The sequence below is a fragment of the Macrotis lagotis genome, chromosome 7 (genome assembly GCF_037893015.1).
Source record: "Macrotis lagotis isolate mMagLag1 chromosome 7, bilby.v1.9.chrom.fasta, whole genome shotgun sequence".
Lineage (NCBI taxonomy): Eukaryota > Metazoa > Chordata > Mammalia > Peramelemorphia > Peramelidae > Macrotis > Macrotis lagotis.
Window position 1 is genome coordinate 151,049,352 of NC_133664.1, and position 21,951 is coordinate 151,071,302.

The 21,951-nt window shown below is 34.1% G+C and overlaps 1 protein-coding gene across 1 annotated transcript; it reads right to left on the reverse strand.

Annotated features, from left to right (window-relative positions):
- Window positions 1-273: 273 nt before the first annotated feature.
- On the reverse strand, window positions 274-21,589 carry DLD (dihydrolipoamide dehydrogenase). The gene is made up of 14 exons (XM_074193926.1): window positions 21,474-21,589; window positions 19,620-19,698; window positions 16,428-16,507; window positions 15,625-15,693; window positions 13,176-13,242; window positions 10,788-10,888; window positions 9,840-9,983; window positions 9,405-9,506; window positions 6,731-6,921; window positions 5,592-5,762; window positions 5,076-5,265; window positions 4,242-4,379; window positions 591-680; window positions 274-495 (listed from the first exon to the last, which is right to left on the reverse strand). Exons 1-14 carry the CDS (start codon window positions 21,510-21,512, stop codon window positions 430-432), a joined length of 1,527 nt encoding a protein of 508 aa, XP_074050027.1. The 5' UTR covers window positions 21,513-21,589; the 3' UTR covers window positions 274-429.
- Window positions 21,590-21,951: the final 362 nt, after the last annotated feature.

The window sequence follows — 21,951 nt, forward strand, 5'->3', positions numbered from 1 at the left end:
TCTATCTTTAAATGCAGTAACTTCACATACTGTAGTCCAGCTACACCAATGCAAGTACATTCAACTTTACTGAACCAGGGGAAGAAATGAGTGCTTTTCAGTGTAAAGTAGTAAAGTATAACAGTTAAGCAGTTCTTGTAATTCTACAGAAAACCTATGTAACTCTTACCAAATTCGTAGTTACCTGCTATCCTTTAAGTTTTACTTCTGCAGTATTCAATGCACAGAAAATGAATGATTATTAAATTTATTTAACATAGAGCTGCTGGATCATTCAACTTCATCCAAACCCGTTTATTAAATATTTGCCATCTGAACAAAAACATTACTTAATTCAGTCTTAAAGAGTCTCAGAACTGTGAGCTTTCCACATTAAGACACCTTCCATAAAAATCTCAGGTATTTCAGAAAAGTACACTTCATTTCATTTTAAAAGTTGATTGCTCTGCCAAAAGATGCAGCTAGGTTTGCTTCCCTGAAAGCTTCTGATACAGTCTGTAAAGGGGAAAAAAAAAATCAAAAGTAAAATGAACATTAATACATCTTAATGGCAGGAAGCATTAAGTAAATTCTACATTGAAAATAGTTACCGGATGGGCATGACAGACTCTTGCAACATCTTCACAGGATGCTCCATATTCCAAGGCAAGGGCAGCTTCATTTACCATTTCTCCAGCACCCTTTAAAGTAGTAAAGCCATTGCTGTCATTCTACTTCTATGGCAGTAGTACATACATATATACACACACATATACGTGTCTATTAGTATATTTTACTTTGCCCCATTAAATCCACTACCAACTTATTTTTATTTGCTCTTTTTTACCAATACCCTCTGAGGTCACAGAGATTTAGTTTCCCAAGTCTTTGTACCTAACTTTTTACCTAACTCTAACTAGATTTTAAGCATTTTTGAGGACAGGGAAGAGATAATATTTTAAACCACATGATCCAAAAGTGATATAGTGGGTGCTTATTATGTTCACAGAATCATAGATTTAAAGCTGGAAGTTTATTAAATCCAACTCCCCTTTTGATAGATGAGGAAACAAGCACAGGGCACCTGACTCAGCTAAGGTCAAAAGGGAATGAAGAGGAAGAACGAATTCAGGACCCAGGTGCTCTGATTTCAACCCATGCTGTTGAATGAATCCTGTTACAAATAAGATAACATCCTATAATCAGTGTTTATGAAGTCTATATTTTAATATTTGGAAAAAAAATTTCCTGAGGGGAATAACATTAAGCACAAATTTTTTTCCAATCATGCAAACTTTATAATTTGCCAACTCACTTCATTCATACTATAAAAACTATTAACTGAAATGACTGTTGAAGAAAAATGTTTAAATCTATAGTTTTGTTAAATCAAAATACTGCATCACATTATTTAAACTGAATCATCTTTCTTAAAACTGACTCCATTTGAATCATGGAATTTGAGAAGAAATCTAACAAGTACATACAAAAGGAATTTGTTTCCCTTTAGAGTTTATACAGCAATAAAATTGAGACAAAGAAATTAATACTATTCTGAGAAAGAGAATATTCACTAGGAATATTGGCCTAGAAGTCTACCTCTAGGACTTGAGGGCACATTACCGAGGTGAGCTTCAGTTTTCCTATCTGTAAAAATGAACAAGATGAACCAGAGAACTTCCAAAGTTTCCAGATTTAAAGCTATGACCCCATGAAGTATATCCTGGTGTTCAGTTTTTGCAAGGAGGGAGTGAGAAGGGAAGTGCAATCGAAATCAAGACCCACATGCTTACTCCCAGCTCTGCTCACTTTCACTAGTAGTTTACAACAATTACACTAAGTTTCTCAAAGCCATAGAATAGTTTTTCTATCTAAAAACCTATACATTATCTCTGACTTTTACTAATATATAAATAAAACTGAACATAAAAGGAATAACTTCCAAAATCTTGGGGTTTAGTTAGCTCAGCTAAGCAAAGTGGAAAAAAAGGAAATGGAATGTTTTCTCTATAATTTTATAACTTTTCTTTCCACCAGACCCTAAGTTCTTATGAATTTCCCTATGGCTACTAGGTATACCAAAACCCTCCCAGGCCCAGGCTTACAACTTGCTGTCATCTTCAACTTGTTCAAGTTTACCATTTTTTTAAGCTCACGCTTCCATGAAGTCAATTCATTGTCAAGTCTTGCTGTTCTTACCTTCATGACAACTCATGTGCATCCTCCTGTTCCCTCTAACACTACTGCCAGCCTCACCACTTCATATGCACACTATTGCCAATAGTCATCTGGATGGCTTCCCTGCCTCAAACTTTGTGCCATCTTCCATGCAACTGCCAAAATATCTTCCTAAAGCATATGTTTGGCCATATTACCTTCTAAATAAACTCCACTCGGGTACAGGAACACTGATCTTACTGCTGCACACACACACACACACTGCCCCCCCCACCTACAATGTTCTCACTTCTCCCTGGCTTTCCTTCAAGACATAGCTGAAATCTACTTTATTCAAGAGACCATTCCTAGTAGCCTTCCACTGCTAGTAAAATTTCTTCTGCAATTACCATTTACATGGGTGCCCCATTAAACTGCCATCTCTTTTAGGCAAGGACCCATATTTTTGCTTATTTTGGGTTCCCTGTGCTTAGCACAGTGCTCCTAATAAATGACTTTATCCACAAAGCCTAGTAATATGAAATATTTATTAAGTACTCAGTAAGTATTTGGGTTGAATTAGTAATAATAAATATTATTACTCATTAAATCCTACTCACATCTACACAGTGATTTCCTCATGATGTCTCTGTAAGGTAGAGAATTCAAGTATCCTGGTATCCATTTTTACAGATGAAGAAATCAAGGGCCAGAGACCATGGGTCCCATCACATAAGTCAATATTCAAAGTCAAGTCTACTGAATCCATGCCCAATCCTCTTTACTCTATACCATGCTGCCTACTATGACTCAATATTCTTCCTTGATTTTTCCGATCCTGTGCTTACACTGTCTGCTCAATCTATCCTGACCTTAACTCTCTCAAATGATATGTTTAAAAATGGACTTAGATTAATTTATTATATAGAGTATTATGATTCATTTGTATAGGTAAAACCTTGCCCAGATTTCAGTGTTGACTAAGTTAATTTAGAAACGAACTTCCTTGTGAGAATTAAGTTGGATAGAGGAAAAAATGAGCAAAAAGGTTTTATATTCAGTATATGCATCACCTACACCTTTTGTTGAGACACTTGACAATCAAAAATGATTCCTCTATCTATCTATCTATCTATCTATCTATCTATCTATCTATCTATCTATCTATCTATCGCCCTCATCTCTCTTTTGTGCTCCAAAACTTCATTTCTAATTGCATACAAATTAGTTCCATTTGGCAGTAGATTCCTTAGGCAATTCAAAGTCAAAATGTCCAAAACAGGTCTTTCTATTTACTCTTAAACACATACCTATTCCTAACTTCCTTAGTTTGATTTAAGAGCACCTTTACTTTTCACTCTCCCTCAGGTCCCATATCCAATCAGCTACCAAATCTTGTCCTTAATATTAGTTATCTCTCATATTTATCTCCTTCCTACTGACACCACAACCATCCTAGTTAAGCCTCTCAAAATCTCTTTTCTAGACTACTGAAAAACTATTAAAACTATTGAAATTTATTCAAACTCTTTCCCACCAATCTGCCAAATTTTTATTCCAAAACTCTGAAGTTCCCCCTTAGTCATACTTCAGCAGTTCCCTTGTATAACTACAAATCTAGATCCAGTCTATGATTTAAGATAATTTCTCATCTTTTCCTTCCAGGTACTCTATGGCTGAATCAAACTGTCTTCCTGGTCCCTGAATATAACATTTCATTTCTCACCTCTATGTCTTTGTAAAGGCTGCCCCCTATTTTCTTCACTGCTAACCCTAGAATCTCTACCTCCCCATTCAAGTCAATCTGAATGCCACTTTCTTCAAAATCTTTCCCAATCTTCTCTATTATTAGTTCAACTTCCCAAAATTATACATATATACACCATATATAAATGTTAATATGTTCTACATTTGTATTTCCCTAACAGAATATAACTTGAAACTAGAGAATGTCTCAAATTTTTTTAAACTTTTACTTATACTACCTAGTACAATGCCTGATACACTGTAGACTTCAAAATGTTTCTACAATGATTGATAAAATAAACTGCAATGGGGCTACACTTTGCAGACTGATATAATTTTCCTCGTTTTATAATACTCACTGCTCCCAGAATATGTGCTCCCAGTATTCTGTCTGTTGATTTCTGACCAAGGATCTTCACCATGCCATCTGTGTCAGCATTAGTCTTAGCTCTGCTATTAGCAGCAAAAGGAAACTTTCCAATTTTATACTCAATACCCTGTGAAAAACAGATCATTGATAATGTATTGATAAACATTATAAAAACTCATTCTCTTTGTTGGAACTGTACTGGTTGGTTCAGTATCCTGCTCACACACAGAACATTTATTCATAAATGATTTAAAAGGATTTTAAATGTACAAACTATGGGCAGAAAAAGCAGACGAGTATGATTATGTCTATAATCACAAAACATTAGACCTGGAATGAATCTTCTAAACATCTGCCTAAACTAATATTTTAGAGAATGAGAAACCGAAGCCCAGAAAGATCAAATGACCAAGTCATGGTCATACATCAAGTAAAGAGCTTGAACCACAAATTCCTCCCCACCTGACACCTCCCCCTCTCCTCCTCAGCCCCTCCCACACCTAAAGGGTCTTTCCACTCCTGCTCTATACTATATTCTAGTACTCACTAGGTAAACAAGAATGAATAACATTTGGATAATCCAGTGTTCTATGCTATATGAAGTAAGTAAATTATAAATCTACGAAGAATAGCTCTTAAAATGCTAAGATACGATTACAGAGAAAACTTTAACAATTTTAATAAAATTACTCAAAAGTGTTATAGAACAGATACCTATAAATAAGACAGATAATCAAAAGCTGCTTCTGCGAATCCAAGCACTGCGTGATTTTAATTAGGTTCTCTGGACCAACATGGATAAACTAAGTTAAATTCTCATTACCTCTTCTTTCAATTGCTCTTCTGATTTACCAACCCATGCAACTTCAGGATGTGTATAGATCACTGAAGGCACACAATTGTAGTCTATGTGTACAGCGCCCCCGGCCATCCCTTCAACACAGATAATGCCTTCATCTTCTGCTTTGTGAGCTAACATGGGGCCAGCAACTACATCTCCGATAGCAAAGATACTGTATCACAAAATGACAAAAAAATAGTGCCCAGTGAAATCTTAGGCATTAAATGCCTGCACAATAATCTAAAAAGCAAATCAAACCAATTAAAAAACAAACTACATGTTAGGTTTCTAATTCCCAAATTCCATAAAATCTGATTTTAGTCTTTTGATGAACTCACATTCCAGAATTTTAAAGTTTCTTATATTCACCATGATTGACTCCCCCCCCCACATATATCATTTAAAAATTTTATATGCTACAAATCAATTTTTAAAATAGGAATATCTGAAATAGAATCTTAAAAGTTTATTGAAAATATTTACAACTATCTGACTTACTTTGGAATTTTGGTTTGGAATCTGGTATTGACTGGGATTCTACCTTTGGGATCCAGTTCAATTCCAAGTTCTTCCAGGCCCAAATTTTTGGTGAAGGGTCGTCGGCCAACACAAACCAAGAGTACATCACAAGTGAGAACTTCAGATTTTCCACCAGAAGCAGCTTCAATTCTAGGTGAAAGACAATACAAAGTCCTGGTAAATATAAGCCAAAACATACTTGAAAGTAAGACCATTAACTGAAATATTACTATGCCCAGAGATTCGCTTAAGTTCTGTGACAACAAAAATCTGTACAAGAGTAAGAAAATTAAGCAATACTGGAATGATTTCACTACTTTAGGATATAGTTCACAAGCTGCTTATGACTCATTGAAAGCTGACAGATTCAGAAACCAGTGAATCATCAAAATTTGAACCCAAGTCTTCTACCTAATTCCAAATTCAGCACTTCATCCATTATCTCTCCACATATGGCAATTAATGTGAGATGGTCCAAGATGAAATTCCTGCTCAAAGTTAACTACTACAGATCTACGACTAAAATCTTCTGTGTATACACATGGAAAAATAGGCTTATTTTCCCTTCCACTAAGTAATACCTTCCTAACCTTAACTCATATAAAGATTTTGAGGCTTTAGTATTCTAAAACTGAACTATTTAAAATAAATTTATTTTTAAAAGTTTTCTATGGATCCTACATAAGCTACAATTTATTAGTTCCTTAAAATTTCATTATCTTCTAATTCCATTTAATTTCTCTTTAACAATCTAAAGCCTTAATTGCACATCAACATTTAAAAATATAAAGAAATCCTGTTTTGTTATTAAAACACTAAGATTTGGGCATCTAGGTGATGCAGTGAATAGAGCACTGGCCTTGGAGTCAGGACGACCTGAGTTTAAATCCAGTATCAGGGACTTAATTACCTAACTGTGTGGCCTTGGGCAAGTCACTTAACCCCACTGCCTTACCAAAAAAACGAAACACTAAGATTCTTTTAGGATAAAAAATAATCTTTAGTTGGGGTTCAAATCAGTATCTACTAAAACACCTGTAAAATCTCAATGTTTGACCTATACACAAATAAGTTTATAAAAGGATAATACATAGTAAAAATAAATGCATCACACTTACGCTACATCAATTTTTCCATCTGATCTCTTGGTAGCCCCAGTTACTTTGGTATTTAGTTTAAACTTAAATCCCTGTTTTTGAAGGATTCGCTGAAAATTTTTGGATATCTCCATGTCAATTCCCATACCACCAACATGACCTAAGAACTCAACTGCTGTTACATCTGCACCAAGTCGCTGCCATACAGAACCCTGAAAGTAACAAATGAACAACAAATATGACATTAAAAACTATATATTTCAATGATAAATTAAATGTAACATGTTTAAAATAAAGAAGCCCATGTGATCTTAATTTTAATCTTATTTTCTGAGCCCATCAAATATTTCAGTTGATAAAGCAGTACACCAAAGTGAAGTTGTATCTGACAAACTGGCATATAATATAGCATAATCATTGTTTAATGAAGATTGTTTCAAAAAATATAAACTGTCCTCCGAAAATAAGTTTCCAAGGCTAATCATTTAAGTTCAATTTAACTTATGAATTCTATACATTTTTTAAAATTATGCTCACATTTTTTAGAAAGGAAGATTTATTTCACACTTTTAATGAGAACTTATAATAGATAGAAATCATATTTAAAACAATTTCACCCAAGAATCCTGAATAAATATGCAAGAAGGGGCAGCAAGGTGTTGCAGTGGATAGGGCACTGGCCCTGGAGTCAGAAGGACCGGAGTTCAAATCCAGCCTCAGACACTTAATACTTATTTAGTTTATGGGACCTTGGGCAAGTCACTTAATCCCACTGCCTTTCAAAAAACAAAACAAAAACAAAACAACCCCAAAACAAAACTAAACAAAAGTGCAAAAAATTATGCATCAGAAATAAACTGAATATAATTCATTTTAGCATCAGTAAACATTTAGAAAAATATTTTGTAGGAATTCAGTATTATCCTTTAATAATTCAAAAGTAAATTGTAAAATGAAAAACTTCATTTTTCAACTAAATTAAAGAAAAATGTTTGCTTAAATATTCAACTCATGGAAATATTTATAAGTCTTATAATGTGATCAAAGGTTTTAACATGGAACAGTAAATGAAAATCTCACTTTGTGCAGATTTCTCTGCAACTTTAAACAAAAAACAAGTGGTAGAGACTTCAGATCTTTGTAATCTCTGTAATACATGAAAACAAACCCTAAAACTCTTTTTATCCTGATAGTGAAAACACCCAACTCAGCTATAAATAAGTCACCAGATCTTGTTATCTTAATGATCCTTATATTCTTTTACTTCAAACTTGATAAACATAATTTTATTTACCACCATTTGCTAATAATTAAGATTTATATAAATCATATATCAAATTATTAAATCCAAATTCCTAAGAATACTGATTATTTATGTACATATAAAAACTTTAACATTCATATAAAATTTCCATGAGAAAAAGATTCTAAATGATACTTATGCGAACTCATTATAAAATTGGTTTAGCATCAGGCAGTCAAAAAAGGACTTCAATTATCTTCTATTTTATCTTTAAGTTTCATTCTACTAAAGTCAGAGTCATCAGAAAAACTTGTTATGCCCTGTTTTAGTAACTTCATTACTCAGAAGGAAATTGAAACAAGGGAGTCAATTATTCCTTCAGTCAGACTTAGTTCTCTACAACAAGAAAGTACTGGCTGGGGATGTGAAAGTGAAGGGAAACTTGAAATAAAGTGACCAAATCATATTAGAATTCAAAAGAGCTAGGGGCAGCTAGGTGATGCAGTGGATAGACCACTAGCTCTGGAGTCAGGAGGATCTGAGTTCAAATCCAGACTCTGACATGTAATAATTACGGTGCTATGTGATCTTGGGCAAGTCACTTAATCCCACTGCCTTAAATAAATTAAAAAAAAAAAAAGAATTCAAAAGAGCTAGGTGAAACACTCAGTCAAATAAGTCTAAATTAAAATTAACAACAAAGTATATATTTTCATAAACATTATAATACCTACTAAAAATTGATTTATGAAGGTGAAAATGAATATTGCTAGGCAGAGATAACACTGTACTAATTACACACATCTAGCCTTAGAAAACCACACTATACATACTGCTATCTGGAAGTATTCAACCCATACCCTAACTCTGCATACCTGAATGAAAACCAAAATCCATGAAAAAAATCATGAATACCCAGCTACTACATGCAGTTCAATTGGTGGGTCCTGAGAGGGGTGTGGATGTGGGTATGGCTGTATACAAAGGTGTCCTCAGGTGCTTAAGAGGAAAAAAGTAATAAGTATTTTTTTCAAAGATCCCAAACTTCTCCCAGTCACAAAGATCAAATTTTTAACAGTAACCAAATATTTTTCCTGTGACAATATATAGCTATCAAACAGAAATACAACATTCTATGAAAACATGAAAGCATAGATGACCTAAATGGAACTTAAAAAAGATATGGCTGAGTGTAAATAAGATATATTAACAATAATGTCATGTGTATACAACCACATAGACATAAATACATGATTAATGTTTACATATAATAAAAATTGGAAGAAATAACAAGCGTCATTCAGTTTGATCCCCAGGCCAGATCAAGAATCTTCCTTTCTTTACCACTTTACCATGTAATATAGATATGAAGTATATGCTTATGGATACATGCACACACACACACACACACACACACACACACACACACAGAGACACATATGTCCCACTTACCAATTCCACACCTATTACTCCTGCACCAATGACAACCATCTTTTCAGGAACTTTTTTTAAGCATAAAGCACCTGTAGATGATACAATTGTATCTTCATCAATCTATAAAATCAAGTGAAAAAGATACTGAATTAAAAACTTATGAAAAATTAGTGGGGTTCTGTAAACTGTACACTTGATGTCATTAAATGTCTTTTTTGTAAAACTTTCTACTGAAACCTCTACCCACATTTAATTTTACTGAATATATTAGAAAAGGTTCATTTGAAAATCTGTATTAGCTATCATGTTTAGAAACAAAATGATAAAGGTAAAGCTTAAAATTATTTTCATACTCTTCAATAGCAGCCCAAATCTGTTTAAAATTAAAGAGAAAGAGCAATTTAGGAAAACATTTCTTAAAAAAAAATGACCAGTAATAGTTGTAAAATTTACCGTGATTCCAGGGAAAGGAGAAACTTCTGAACCCGTGGCTATGAGAATGTTCTTTGTATTGATAACCTGAGAGCTACCATCAGCTTTTGCTGCTGTGACTTGATTTTTGCCAGTTATCTTTCCAAATCCATCCACCCGGGTGACCTTTGAAAAAGAATAACATTTAAGTAAGAATAAGCAAACAACATATAGGTTTGTGTTGGTCAATAGAAAAAACAATGAAATAACAACACTTTAAGATTTGCAAAGTACTTTACAAAGTTATCTCATTTTATCCTCAGAATATCCTAGAATGTTGGTGATTTATGGTCTTGATTTACAGATGAGAAAACAATAGCTTAGAAAATGTAAGTGACTTGCCCAAGGATATGAGGAATGACTGGATGCTGGTCTTCCTGTTATCAAGCCCAGCACTCTCTGTATGACACTATGTACTTATCAAGGATGAAATTCTGAAAGTAGTTTTTCACTAAAGTAGCTTTACTAATTTTGATAAAAGATTTCAGAGGAATCACTCTGAAGCCAGAATAAAGCAGAAAATTGTATCATATATCCTTTATTCCAAATAAACCATACCAGTCTTTATTCCTAATATATAAATCCTAGGCCTTCCCACCCATGTCTGGAACGTTTATTCCTTGACACAACAGCTAGTCAAGATCCAGTTCAAATGATATAATTCCCTTCATCTGTTAGTGATTTCCCCCTCAGATGACATAACACATTAACTTATTCACATTCAGTTCTGTAACTCCTACTAGATTGTAAACTCACATGCTAATGCCTAATACATAGTGGACTAAACACACTAGGCATTTAAAAACTTTTGAATCGACAAGTTAGAACTCCAACATACTATTTGATACCATTTTTTTATGAAAACTAAACTAAAATCAGCAAAAATATTTTATGTAAAAAATAACCAAGAAACTGTAATATAAAACAAACCTTATTTTGCTTAAATAAATGAGCAATTCCACCAGTTAGAGCCTTTACCGCATTACTTTTTTGTTCCATCATCTTCTCTAAGTTCAACTGAATTCCTGTAACTGTAATTTGTTAAATGGATATTTAGATCATGAATCTTTGGTCAGATTTACAAACAAATATTATTTAAAGATTAAAAATGAAATATTAAAACAAAAGATTTTCTAAAACCATGTTCCCACTTATGAGACTTCTAAAATAAATTAGACTACAAAACAATATTTTTCAGTAATGTACTGTCTTACAACTATCTAGGGAACATATGCATCAAGAAAAGACTTTCTCAAAAGTTATGTCCCTCTAGCAATCTCCTAATATCTTTACCCACTTGATGGGTAAGTAACAAAATAAATATTTGAAATCCCCCCCCCCAAAAAGTTCACTGAAGTAAAAAAAATTTAAAAAGGCAAGTATGACCAACTATGTTTTAATCATGAGATCAATATATGAAAAGGCATAAAACAGAATTGCTTAAAACTAGAAGAAAATTTCACTTGGCATAGAAAAGGAAAGAGCCCTGGAAAAGGGCTTTGATTGTCATTTACAAGCAGCGTGACTTTTTCAGCAACTTAGTTCACTTCTTGGCACTAAGTACCTTCAACTATAAAATGAGAAATATAGAATAGTCCCCTTCATTTCTTTTTTCTTTTTGCAAGGCAAATGAGGTTAAGCGACTTGCCCAAGGCCACACAGCTAGGTAATTATTAAGTGTCTGAGACCGGATTTGAACCCAGGTACTCCTGACTCCAAGGCTGGTGCTTTATCCACTACGCCACCTAGCTGTCCCCATTTCTAAACTCCTGTTATCACCAGTGACTTGACCAGGGTCACATGCTAAGGCACTGTGGTAGAGTTGGATAGAGCACTGGACTTAAAAGTCAGGAAGACAAAGGTTAGCATCCTTCCTCAGATATTTGCTGTGTTACAAATTACTTAATCTTTGTTGCTGTTACTCAGTCCTATCAGTCATATCTGACTCTTTGTGACCCTATTTGGGTTTTCTTGGCAAAGAAACAAAGATACTTTGCCATTTCCTTTTGCAGTTCATTTTACAGATGAGAAGACTGAGGCAAACATGGTTAAGTAACCTGCCCAGAGGCACTCAGCTAGTGATATGAGGTCATATTTGAACTCAGGTCTTCCTGACTCCAGGTCCAGCATTCAATCCACTGTATCACAGAGCTTCTGAATCATTTAACCTACTGGGTCTCAAATCTCTCAACTATAAAACAAGAGTTGGACTCAATGATCTAAAGACCCTTCCAGCTCTAAAACCTCGATGTTACCATGATAGTTACTATGTAATCATGGGCAACTTACTGAAACTCTCTAAGTCTGTTTCTTCTATATTCATAGGTTTTATTCTGTAAACTCTACAGTACCATATAAAAGTTAAATTATATTTAGTGTACCTGGGAGTTAGGACCTAATCTGAAGTCTCCTGACTCCAAACTAAATGTTTTGCTATTCTATGTTCACATGTTCTGCTAATTCTATGCTCATATTTGATCATGTTTTAGGTGAAATTTGCCTCAATACTTATAGGAATCCATCTCTATGGCTTGCTAGATTTCAGCCTCTTCTGTTACCAACACACAGGCAGTCCTAGGCAACCTACCAACACAAGATAGTCCTAGGCAATTTGCTTTTTCTCTGTGTGACATACTTTCCCTATGTATGTCTTATGAGCAATACTAGCTGGAGAGAAAGAATGGTGATGACAAATGTGAAGAAATAAAACTTGTTGAATAAGTCATTCCTCTGTATAGAAAAACTACCTACTATTCCTCTTCACAGTCAGTGCCTTAACTGAGATTCCTTGTTTGTTTATAATGTATCTTCTAGTCTTTAAGGTCTAATCTGCTCTGGTTGATGCTTTATGGGAAGCGGCACTGCCTATACTATGTCTCTTGATATATCTCAAAACTAATCTAGTAGCTTCCACATTATCTTCCTACAATACATCTCTCTAATATTTATCTAATTCCCAGATATTGGTGCTCCCTCCCCATCCTGCCTGGTGACTTTATTGTTAAGATCCCTTTTAAATCTCTAAAGATTAAAACTTGGGGAAATAAAAAATAGTTTCTCCTCAAAAAAAAAGAAAGTTGACCCTGGACTAAAGTTTCTAAATTCCTATACTTTCCCTTTCCTAATTCAATACTTCCTCTCACAAGGATCCTGATAATATCCAGACAGTCTCTCACCATTGCTAGTGCTATAGTCAAGACAGGAAAGACAATACTTTGCAAAGACAAGAAGGGTGGCAATTCAAGAGCTTGAAGGTCAATGATCTTTCCAAATCAAACTGTGTATCCTTAACTTTTTAACAATGAATAGTGTACTTACTTTCTATTCCTCTAGAAGGGAATTCTTTATGAGCCATATGATAAAAATGTGAGTTATTCAATAAAGCCTGAAAAAAAGGAAAAAACCCTCAAAAATCATTGAATTAACTTATTCTGTAATACTCTGGAATTATGAGCAAAGTTATTAAAATTTTCATGGCCAATGATTGAGATTTCATCACTGGAACCAGGAGCCTATCACTGGAACCCAAGCAGACTTAAAGCAAGAAGTCTCAGACAGACAGACACACACACACACATACCCAATAATATTGATAGCAGCATTATTTGTGATTAAAAATTAACAATCTTGAAATGGAGCATGTACCCAACAATTGGAAAATGGTTGAAAAAATAGCATTTGAATACAACAGAGTATCACTGCATATTAAGAAATGAGAACCATAAAGAATTCAGATGTACTAAGGAAGATATGCATGAAGTGAAAAAAAATAGAATATATACAATGTTATATAACAATGTAAATCAATTCAATGCTGTTGGGAAAAATCTACTTTATAAAAAAAAAATCACTCTTCAGTTTTCCCAGCAGTTTTTCTTAAATAGTGTTACTTGTGTTTCTCAACCCCTAGACTTCTGTTTCTATTTGCTTCTATATGCTGGTTATCTAGCCCATTCCACAGATTTCCTTTTAAGTTTTTATCTTAGTACCACATGATTTAAACAATTCTTCCTCTGAATATAGTTTGTAAACTGGTAATGCTAAGCTCTTCCTCTGTCCTACTTCTTTTCATACATACCTTAACAGTTCTAATCCTTATGAAATTAGAAAGTTATACATTACCTCAATGAACGTTTTGGTACTCATTCCATCAACAGCGATCTCTAATTTGTTCACTCATTCAATTAGTAAAAAATTTTAAAGCATACACTGCTAAAATGTATGTTTAAATTATAAGAACTATACTAATATATACATAAGAACATACAAAAACAAATTTCAAGTGATAAAATAAAGATTAAAGACATTTTAAATCTATTTCCCTTTATTAATGAAGTCTTATTACTATCAATACTTTCATAAGAACATAATATGCTTTTTTTTCTAAATCTTGGTTTAATACTTTATGCTATACTGATTTATAGATCTTTTTCTTTAAATACTCTTAATGGTTTTCATAGTTGAAAAACTATCTCACAACTATTCTCAGTTCCAAGAGAAAGAAGTATAGATAGAAGTACCTAGTGTAGATACTAAATCTTATTTTTTTTCAATTCCATCTGAAAATTATGCAAAATTTTGTCATTAAAATTCAGAAATTACTCTTCATCTTTCTGGCTAATAACTGTTCTTAAAAACTTGACAGGTTCTTCATTTTTCCATTTTTTAAAACAAACAGGCTTAAATTCCAGTGAAATGCTGAAAGATTTTAGAGCAGGTTAGATAATTAAAGTTTCCTCATTTGTAAACTAAAATAGACTAGAAAAATTCTAAGGATCCTTCTAACTGTATAACATTTATTTTATGATTATAGATGAAAAGAAGAAAAGAAAAAGCTAACTAAAAAATAGCTTCAAAATAATTATTTCTGCCTCTTCTTAATTGCACTAATTCAAATCAAGTTTTTGAACTTAAGCTAAGGATTCAATGAAAACTAAGCAGTATGGAACCAAAGTAATAAATTAATATTCCAAAGCAGACTAGTAAATTTGGTAGAGTAGAATACAAAAGCAGATTCAATGGGGGGGGGGGGGGGGGGTGTTTTACTTCCCAAGTGGATTACTCCCTTCAATGAAAATTATTAATAGAAACAAATTTTAAATGAAAAACAATATGAACTATTTAACTATTAATATTTAATATTCACTATTTAATAAATCAATGCAAACTCACATAAATATGTGTATTTATATGCATATATATTTATATACATATGAATATAAAGTACACACACACACACACACACACACACACACACAAATATTCTTCTTGATAGCAATTTACCATTAGGTATCTACAGCTTCCTTATAACAATTTAACTATGAGGTAATTCTGACTGCTTATTCTTCTCAAGATTCAGAGGTATTACCCCAAACTGCAGGCCCTGCAATTTCCCTTTTCTCTAAAGAAAATATATCCCATCCCCTCAAAAGGGGTATCCAAGCTTCACTAAACACCAAGATGAGAGAGCATCCTAGCCTCTATTCTCATCACTCTGAATCAACCTGTTTGTTTAGTGGGTGGTTTTACTTAATATATGGCTTTTGAAAGCAGAGCTTTAAAAGCACAGCAATCATATTAAAACTTAGTTTCAATATATTTTAGGAAAAAAGAAAAATATTTAAACAATATTTTCATTTCCTTCAAATAATTAGAAATTTTAATGAGGTCATATAAGAATTTTTTAAATTAGTCCAATCATTTTGTCTCAGTAACACTAGTTCAGAGATTAAGGAACTTAATTATATTGTACAAAATTTACACTCACCTTAGAAGGGATACAGCCAACATTCAGACAGGTTCCACCAAGTGTTTCATTTTTTTCAATACAGACAGTCTATAATGAAAGAAAACAAACTATAAAATACTAATGATAATTGCATAAACTATTCTGAAATATCAGCTTTTCATTCTCTATGTCATATATATAAATATTGGAATATAACCTTAAATATGTAATTTCAGTTCTTTTACATAAAGAACTAATCATTAAATTTTAAATGATCATCTTTAATAACAATTTACCACTTCTGAAACAAAAGAATTTAAGAAAGTAGTAAAGAGGACCCTTTCCTCTTCAGAGGAAATAGAGTGGGTACTCATCCATAATTTTTACTTGGGCAATGAAAAGTAAAAATGACAGAACTATTAAGTGTCAAAGGCAGGACCTGAAAAAACTCAGATCTTCAAAGCTATTTATCAACTATGACATAGTCTTAAAACTATTTTGACAAATTAGCCCTTGCTCTTTTGTAGGTTATTCTGTGAACTCTATGTTCTCATGATCTAGTCTTTAAAGTTTTATATTATCCATCAACACTTGTTATAAGCCCATATGAAAAGTTGTCAAGTGTATGAAAAATGCATGATATTAACATAGAAAGGGCAGAATGAAGAATATCCTTACTCTATCATTCCCTTAGTATATGAATATTTTTAAGTGTTTTGAGACTGCTCCCCCAAAATAAACTATTTTCAGAAGCCTAACCTCAAAACCTCGAATCTGCTTCATAAGAAAGAAGAGGTTATTTATCACATTTTTACCTTCAAAGTTTATTTTAATCACTCTACCTTAAAACCCAGTTGAGCAGCTTTAATAGCAGCAACATATCCTCCAGGACCAGAACCTATGACTGTTACATCAGCATCAACTACAATAAAACCAAATGGATACAAAAAATTAACAACTATGTTTTCTTTATTCACTCCCATAAGTAAAGTCACCTAGTTTTTTTTTTTTTTAACTAGCCAAGTGCTTTCATGGATGTAAGAAGCTCCTGCTAAGGAGTTTGCAAGTTAGCATCTGCTCAAAAACTTCTATCCTTTTGAGAGTTGCCTGGAATACAAACTGAAAAGGTGACTAACCCTGGATCACATAACCCACAGGTTGCAGTGGCAGGACTTTCTGTTTATCTAGGATTACTAGTTGAACCTCTCCTGACTCCTATACTCAGCTCTTTGAAGTCTGCAGTACTGCAGATCACCATAGTTGTACGGTTTACTTGTTGACTTTGGATAGACTTTATTTTGTGTTTTATGAAGTTTTTTAAAAAGAAAAGATTCCCATTGCAGAAATATTGCAGAAGGTGTTCCAAAAGAAACTGAAGACAAATAAGAAGTCTTTAGACAACCAACCTATCAACTCTAAAGGTCAACAGAAGACTCTGCCCAGTTTCCGTCCTTCTTGAAAGACATGTCTAGCCTATCTTTATCTAAAATTATATGTAAGTTCTGAACTCTCCTAGATTTTAACATTTCCCACTTAAAAGTCAGACATTAGAAAGGAAGAGGTTAGAATGAAAACCATTTTATTTTATCAATGTCTGAAAAATTCATCACCTTAGAACCAGCCTCAACTTTCCAGACTAGATCTAAGAATGAAAAAAGAAAAAAATATATATATACCAACTATTAATAGCATGAGAATGATAATGTTCAAAGTACCAAACATTACAGGATAAAATAAGGTAATGCATTCTTGGTGCCTTGCACTGAATGAATGACATTATTTCATCTGGAGATGTAGATAATCTCTTCACCAGTAAAAAAAAAAATTAACCTACCACAAGTTCTATCATATAAGACTCTTAAGCTATACATAAAACCTCCATAAAGGATCTAGCCAACATTCCAAGGCTTTTTTTTCTTGTTCTTTTGATAATCTGGGAGCATAGTTTATCACTTGAGTTGTCCATCTATTAATTTTCTCTCCTCAATACATGACCATGTCTTATATGCATGTCTCTTTGGTGTCATGCTTATAGTCTGAGATTCTAACCATCAGGTGTCTTTGCACTGTCCTTTTAAGCTGTGAATGATTTTAATTACATCAGAAGAACATTCATCTTAAAAACTTCAGCACTAAGCAGTTTGGGAGCACTTCATATTCTCCCAAAATGCAATCCTTTATCACAATCTGTGACGTGCATGTTTTTCATTTGCTTTTTTTCCCCAGTATAGATAAAATGAATTTTTTTCATCAATATGACCTTCACAGAGATTTTGGAATGTTTGAGTCAAATGAATATAATGTTAGAGCATTTAGGGAAACTGATGTAAGTTTAAACTTAAAACAACAAGACAGCAGCAAAATCAATTTAAATATCAGAAGGCAATGGATCAGAAGAAGCTAATGAATAAAATATGCAATAAAAAAAAGATGAAGGAAGCAGGACTATTTGAAATCTTGAGGGTAAAATTGAGAATGATCCCCTTACATGAGGCAGTTACAACCAGGAAAACAAATAGAATCAATAAGAAATTATAAAATGTTTTCAGTAATTGTTGCAACTGAAACAAGTTATTTCACTAACATTACAAATAAACTGAGAACTTAAAAAAGTATACTGCTAGAGATGCCAATATTATACATGTATATTCAATTTTATGGCATAAAAGAATCTCAATTAAGGGGACAGGAAGTTGTTTTAGCAACTAAAGCAAATTCAACTATTAGCTGAACATCTTGGAAACAAGAATTCAAAAAAGGAAAGAAAAAGACAGACCTAAAGAAGTTTACAATTTGACAAAGGGTTTGTAGAAAATGCATGAAAAGTTAAATAACAAATTAAAACTCTTTAAATTTGTAAATTTATATTCTTTCTCTGATGAATCTCTCAAAACTCAGGAGAATCTTTGACAATAGGCATAGTTCATTGTTGTGTAAATACAATACAAAATGTAAATAATATTGCGCAACAGCAATAGATGTCATAAAACAATATGGGAGTTTGCTGTCAAATAAATAGGACAGTAAGTGCTATTGAAGCTTGGAGAAGAAAGTTTTCCAATTCCAAAGGTAAATAAAAACAAAACAATGAGGTTTAATCTGAGAACTAAATAAATTTAAATCTAGTATGCATTTTAATTTATATTTTTAAAAAATTAACCTAGTACATTCAATTTCTACTAAGCCCAGAATATTTAGCATGATATAATTCAGAAATAATTACATACACTGTTGTTTCTCAGCTATTTGACCAGTTCTAACATTCTAAGTTCTAAGATTCAGTAAATGCCCAGTTTTTTTTCCCTTCAACTCATACAATTTCTTTAAATTACACTGAGATTAAATGTGATCCAAGGCTACAAACCTATAGGAGCAGCTGAATACACACACACACCCCTAGATTTCCCTATGAAATCACATATCTGGTCCTATCTATAAATATGCAAAATTTCTTTATCTAAAATAATGCATTCATCTAATTTTTAGAATTTAAGCTCTAATTTATCACTTAACTATATAATTCTATTATATGCTCTTAACCCTTTTGTGTTTGTGACTTTTCTCCCCAAATATTATCTACAAATATTTGCAAATGTATAAATGTACATACATTTGTTTATAGACATACATCTGCAGAAGTCTATTAACCTTAATGTATTAGGTAACTATCAGTTACTTTTATTACCATATATTTCCACTATACATTATTCAAGGTACATTGGGAAAGAATCAATGATAATCTACCTTAAAGTCAACAAAACACTGTCCTCTATAAACCCAGGAGGTCTCAAAATTATTCTAATGGATATACAACTATGTTTTATCTTCCTTAACATTCACTTCTATATCACCTGCAGTATTACATTCAGTATGAATTTATTACTTAATTTTGATATCTGACTCTATGCTATTGTATAGCAAAGATTGATTCCTTTCTTAATAATTATATATTGCTTCTTAATTTTTTTATTAGAACATAAGGAAAACTATCAATTAATCTGACTTGAAATGAGTTTACCAGAAAAAGAACTTACTTGGTTGATCTGCATAAGTCCTCAAAGGAACTGCAGAAATCCCCTGCAGGCCATGAGGCATTCGACTGAAATGGCCTCTCTTGAAGACAGAAAAAGCAAAAATAAATTTCATGGTAGGTAAATATTTATCTTAAACACAGTTCAAAGTTGGTAAGATTACTTACACAACAAACTTATCAATCACTAGTTGGTAAGATATCTTCAACTGCACTGTAATATAATTTCCATTGAAATAAAAAGACAAGTAGGGCTATCAAAAATTTTTAAAAAGAAATAAGGGTCATTTAAGTATTTCTTTTAAATGTTCAGAAAAGAACAGCAAGAAAGTTTGATAGGAAACAAAAGCAGAATAACTTTGAAAATAACATGGTGAATTTATTATACTCTGAAATATATAATGCATATTCATGCATCAAAACACATCAGATGTGTTCAGTGATGTATTCAAAAGTTGAAGTATTCCATTTTAAATAGTAAATCATTACAAATTGTAAAAACATAAGTACATTTTCCTTTCTGCCATTTTTCACCTTCTAAAGTTAAAAGACTATCACAGGAGTGGCTAGGTGGCACGGTGGATAGAGCACCGGCCCTGGAGTCAGAAGGACCTGAGTTCAAATCCGGCCTCAGACACTTAATAATGACCTAGCTGTGTGGCCTTGGGCAAGTTGCTTCACCCCACTGCCTTGCAAAAACCTTAAAAAAAAAGACTATCACAGAAACAATTAGCATTAAATCTGACTTCAAAGTTTCTGAAAGTCTGTCATCAGTTTGACAGTTTTATCTTTTATTATGAAGAATTGCCAGACTACATATAATGCTTTCAAAGAAATACATATTGAATTTCTCAAATGAGTTTTAATTGTATTATATATATATATATATATATATATATATATATATATATATATATATATATATATATATATATAATCTGTGCACATTGTCTTCCTCAAAAGAAGGAGTGATTGCATCCCTATTACCTTGCACAATTCCTTGGCAACTAAATGCCCTTATAATGCAGTCAAAATCCCTCTTTAAGAATCCATTTATCTAATTTTTAATGTTCAAGCTCTAATTTATCATTTAACTGAGTAATTCTATAATTTTTCCCCATCTTTCTGTGTTTATGTTTTTTCTCCATAAATATACATCCTTCATAACTAATTTGGCAAATATTTGTTGAGAATATCTAGTTTAGTTTAAGACCCACAAGTATACTACACTATTACTTTTTTGTTTTTTGGGTTTTTGCAAGGCAGTGGGGTGAAGCGGCTTGCCCAAGGCCACAAGCTAGGGAATTATTAAGTGTCTGAGGCCGGATTTGGACTCAGGTCCTCCTGAGTCCAGGGCCGGTTGCTCTATCTACTGCGCCTATACTGTTACTTTTTAAAACACATTAAAAAGATGCAAAACAAAGCTATGCGAATTAGGAGGGAAGATTCGGGGTTTATGATAAATCAGTCAGTCAATGTTGACAATTACGCAGTCGCCGCCCCACAGCCTGCGGGAATTAAGGGCTCAGTCCCATCCGAGGGCTGGCGGGGGAAGCGGGAGGGTCTGGGGCCGAAGGCGTGTGAGGGGAGGAAGCCGAGGCCCACGGCCGCGCCACCAATGGCTCCGCGCTGCACTTCTCGCCGCGGCCCTCGGGGAGCCGTCGCAGCGCGGACGCATGGCGGCCACAACGCTGCCAACCCGCCGGGGCGCTGGCACGGGGTGGGCCCGGGCCCCTGCCCTCGGCTTCTCCTGCCCGTCGCCCCGGAAGCCCCGACCACCGCCGAGGCTCGGGGCGGAAGGTCGGGCCCTCGGCCCAGCTTCCCTCCGCGTAGCCCCGCCCGCCCCGCGCCCCCTCACCCTGGCCAGGGCGCAGGACACGCGGCTCCAGCTCTGCATCTTCCTCCGCGGTGACCCCTCAGCCTCGAGCGTTCACCTCCGCCGAAGGCCGCTTCCCCCCGCACCAAGGACTGCGGCCGCTGCGCCTGCGCACCCGGCGACGCTCCCGGCGGCCCCGCTGGGCGCCCTCGGATTGGCTGGGCCGCCCGAGACGCCCGGGCCGGCGGCCCTCCGAGATTGGGCGCGTCCGGGGAGGGGGCGGGACCCAGGCGCCTTAAAGGAGCCGCTCACTAGTGCCGAGGAGCTGGGGGCCTTAAAGGCGTAGCTGCAAGTTTAATTCCTCCTTTCCTCTATCTAATGGTCAGATTTATTTGCCTGAGCTCAAAAATGACCGCGTACGCTAAGTAGCGGGTGACCCTGGGTGAATCTTTTAACTTTTTTTTTTCAGAAAAGTTCAAAAAATAAAAAAAATTAAAAGAAAAATAAAGAAAAGGTCAAA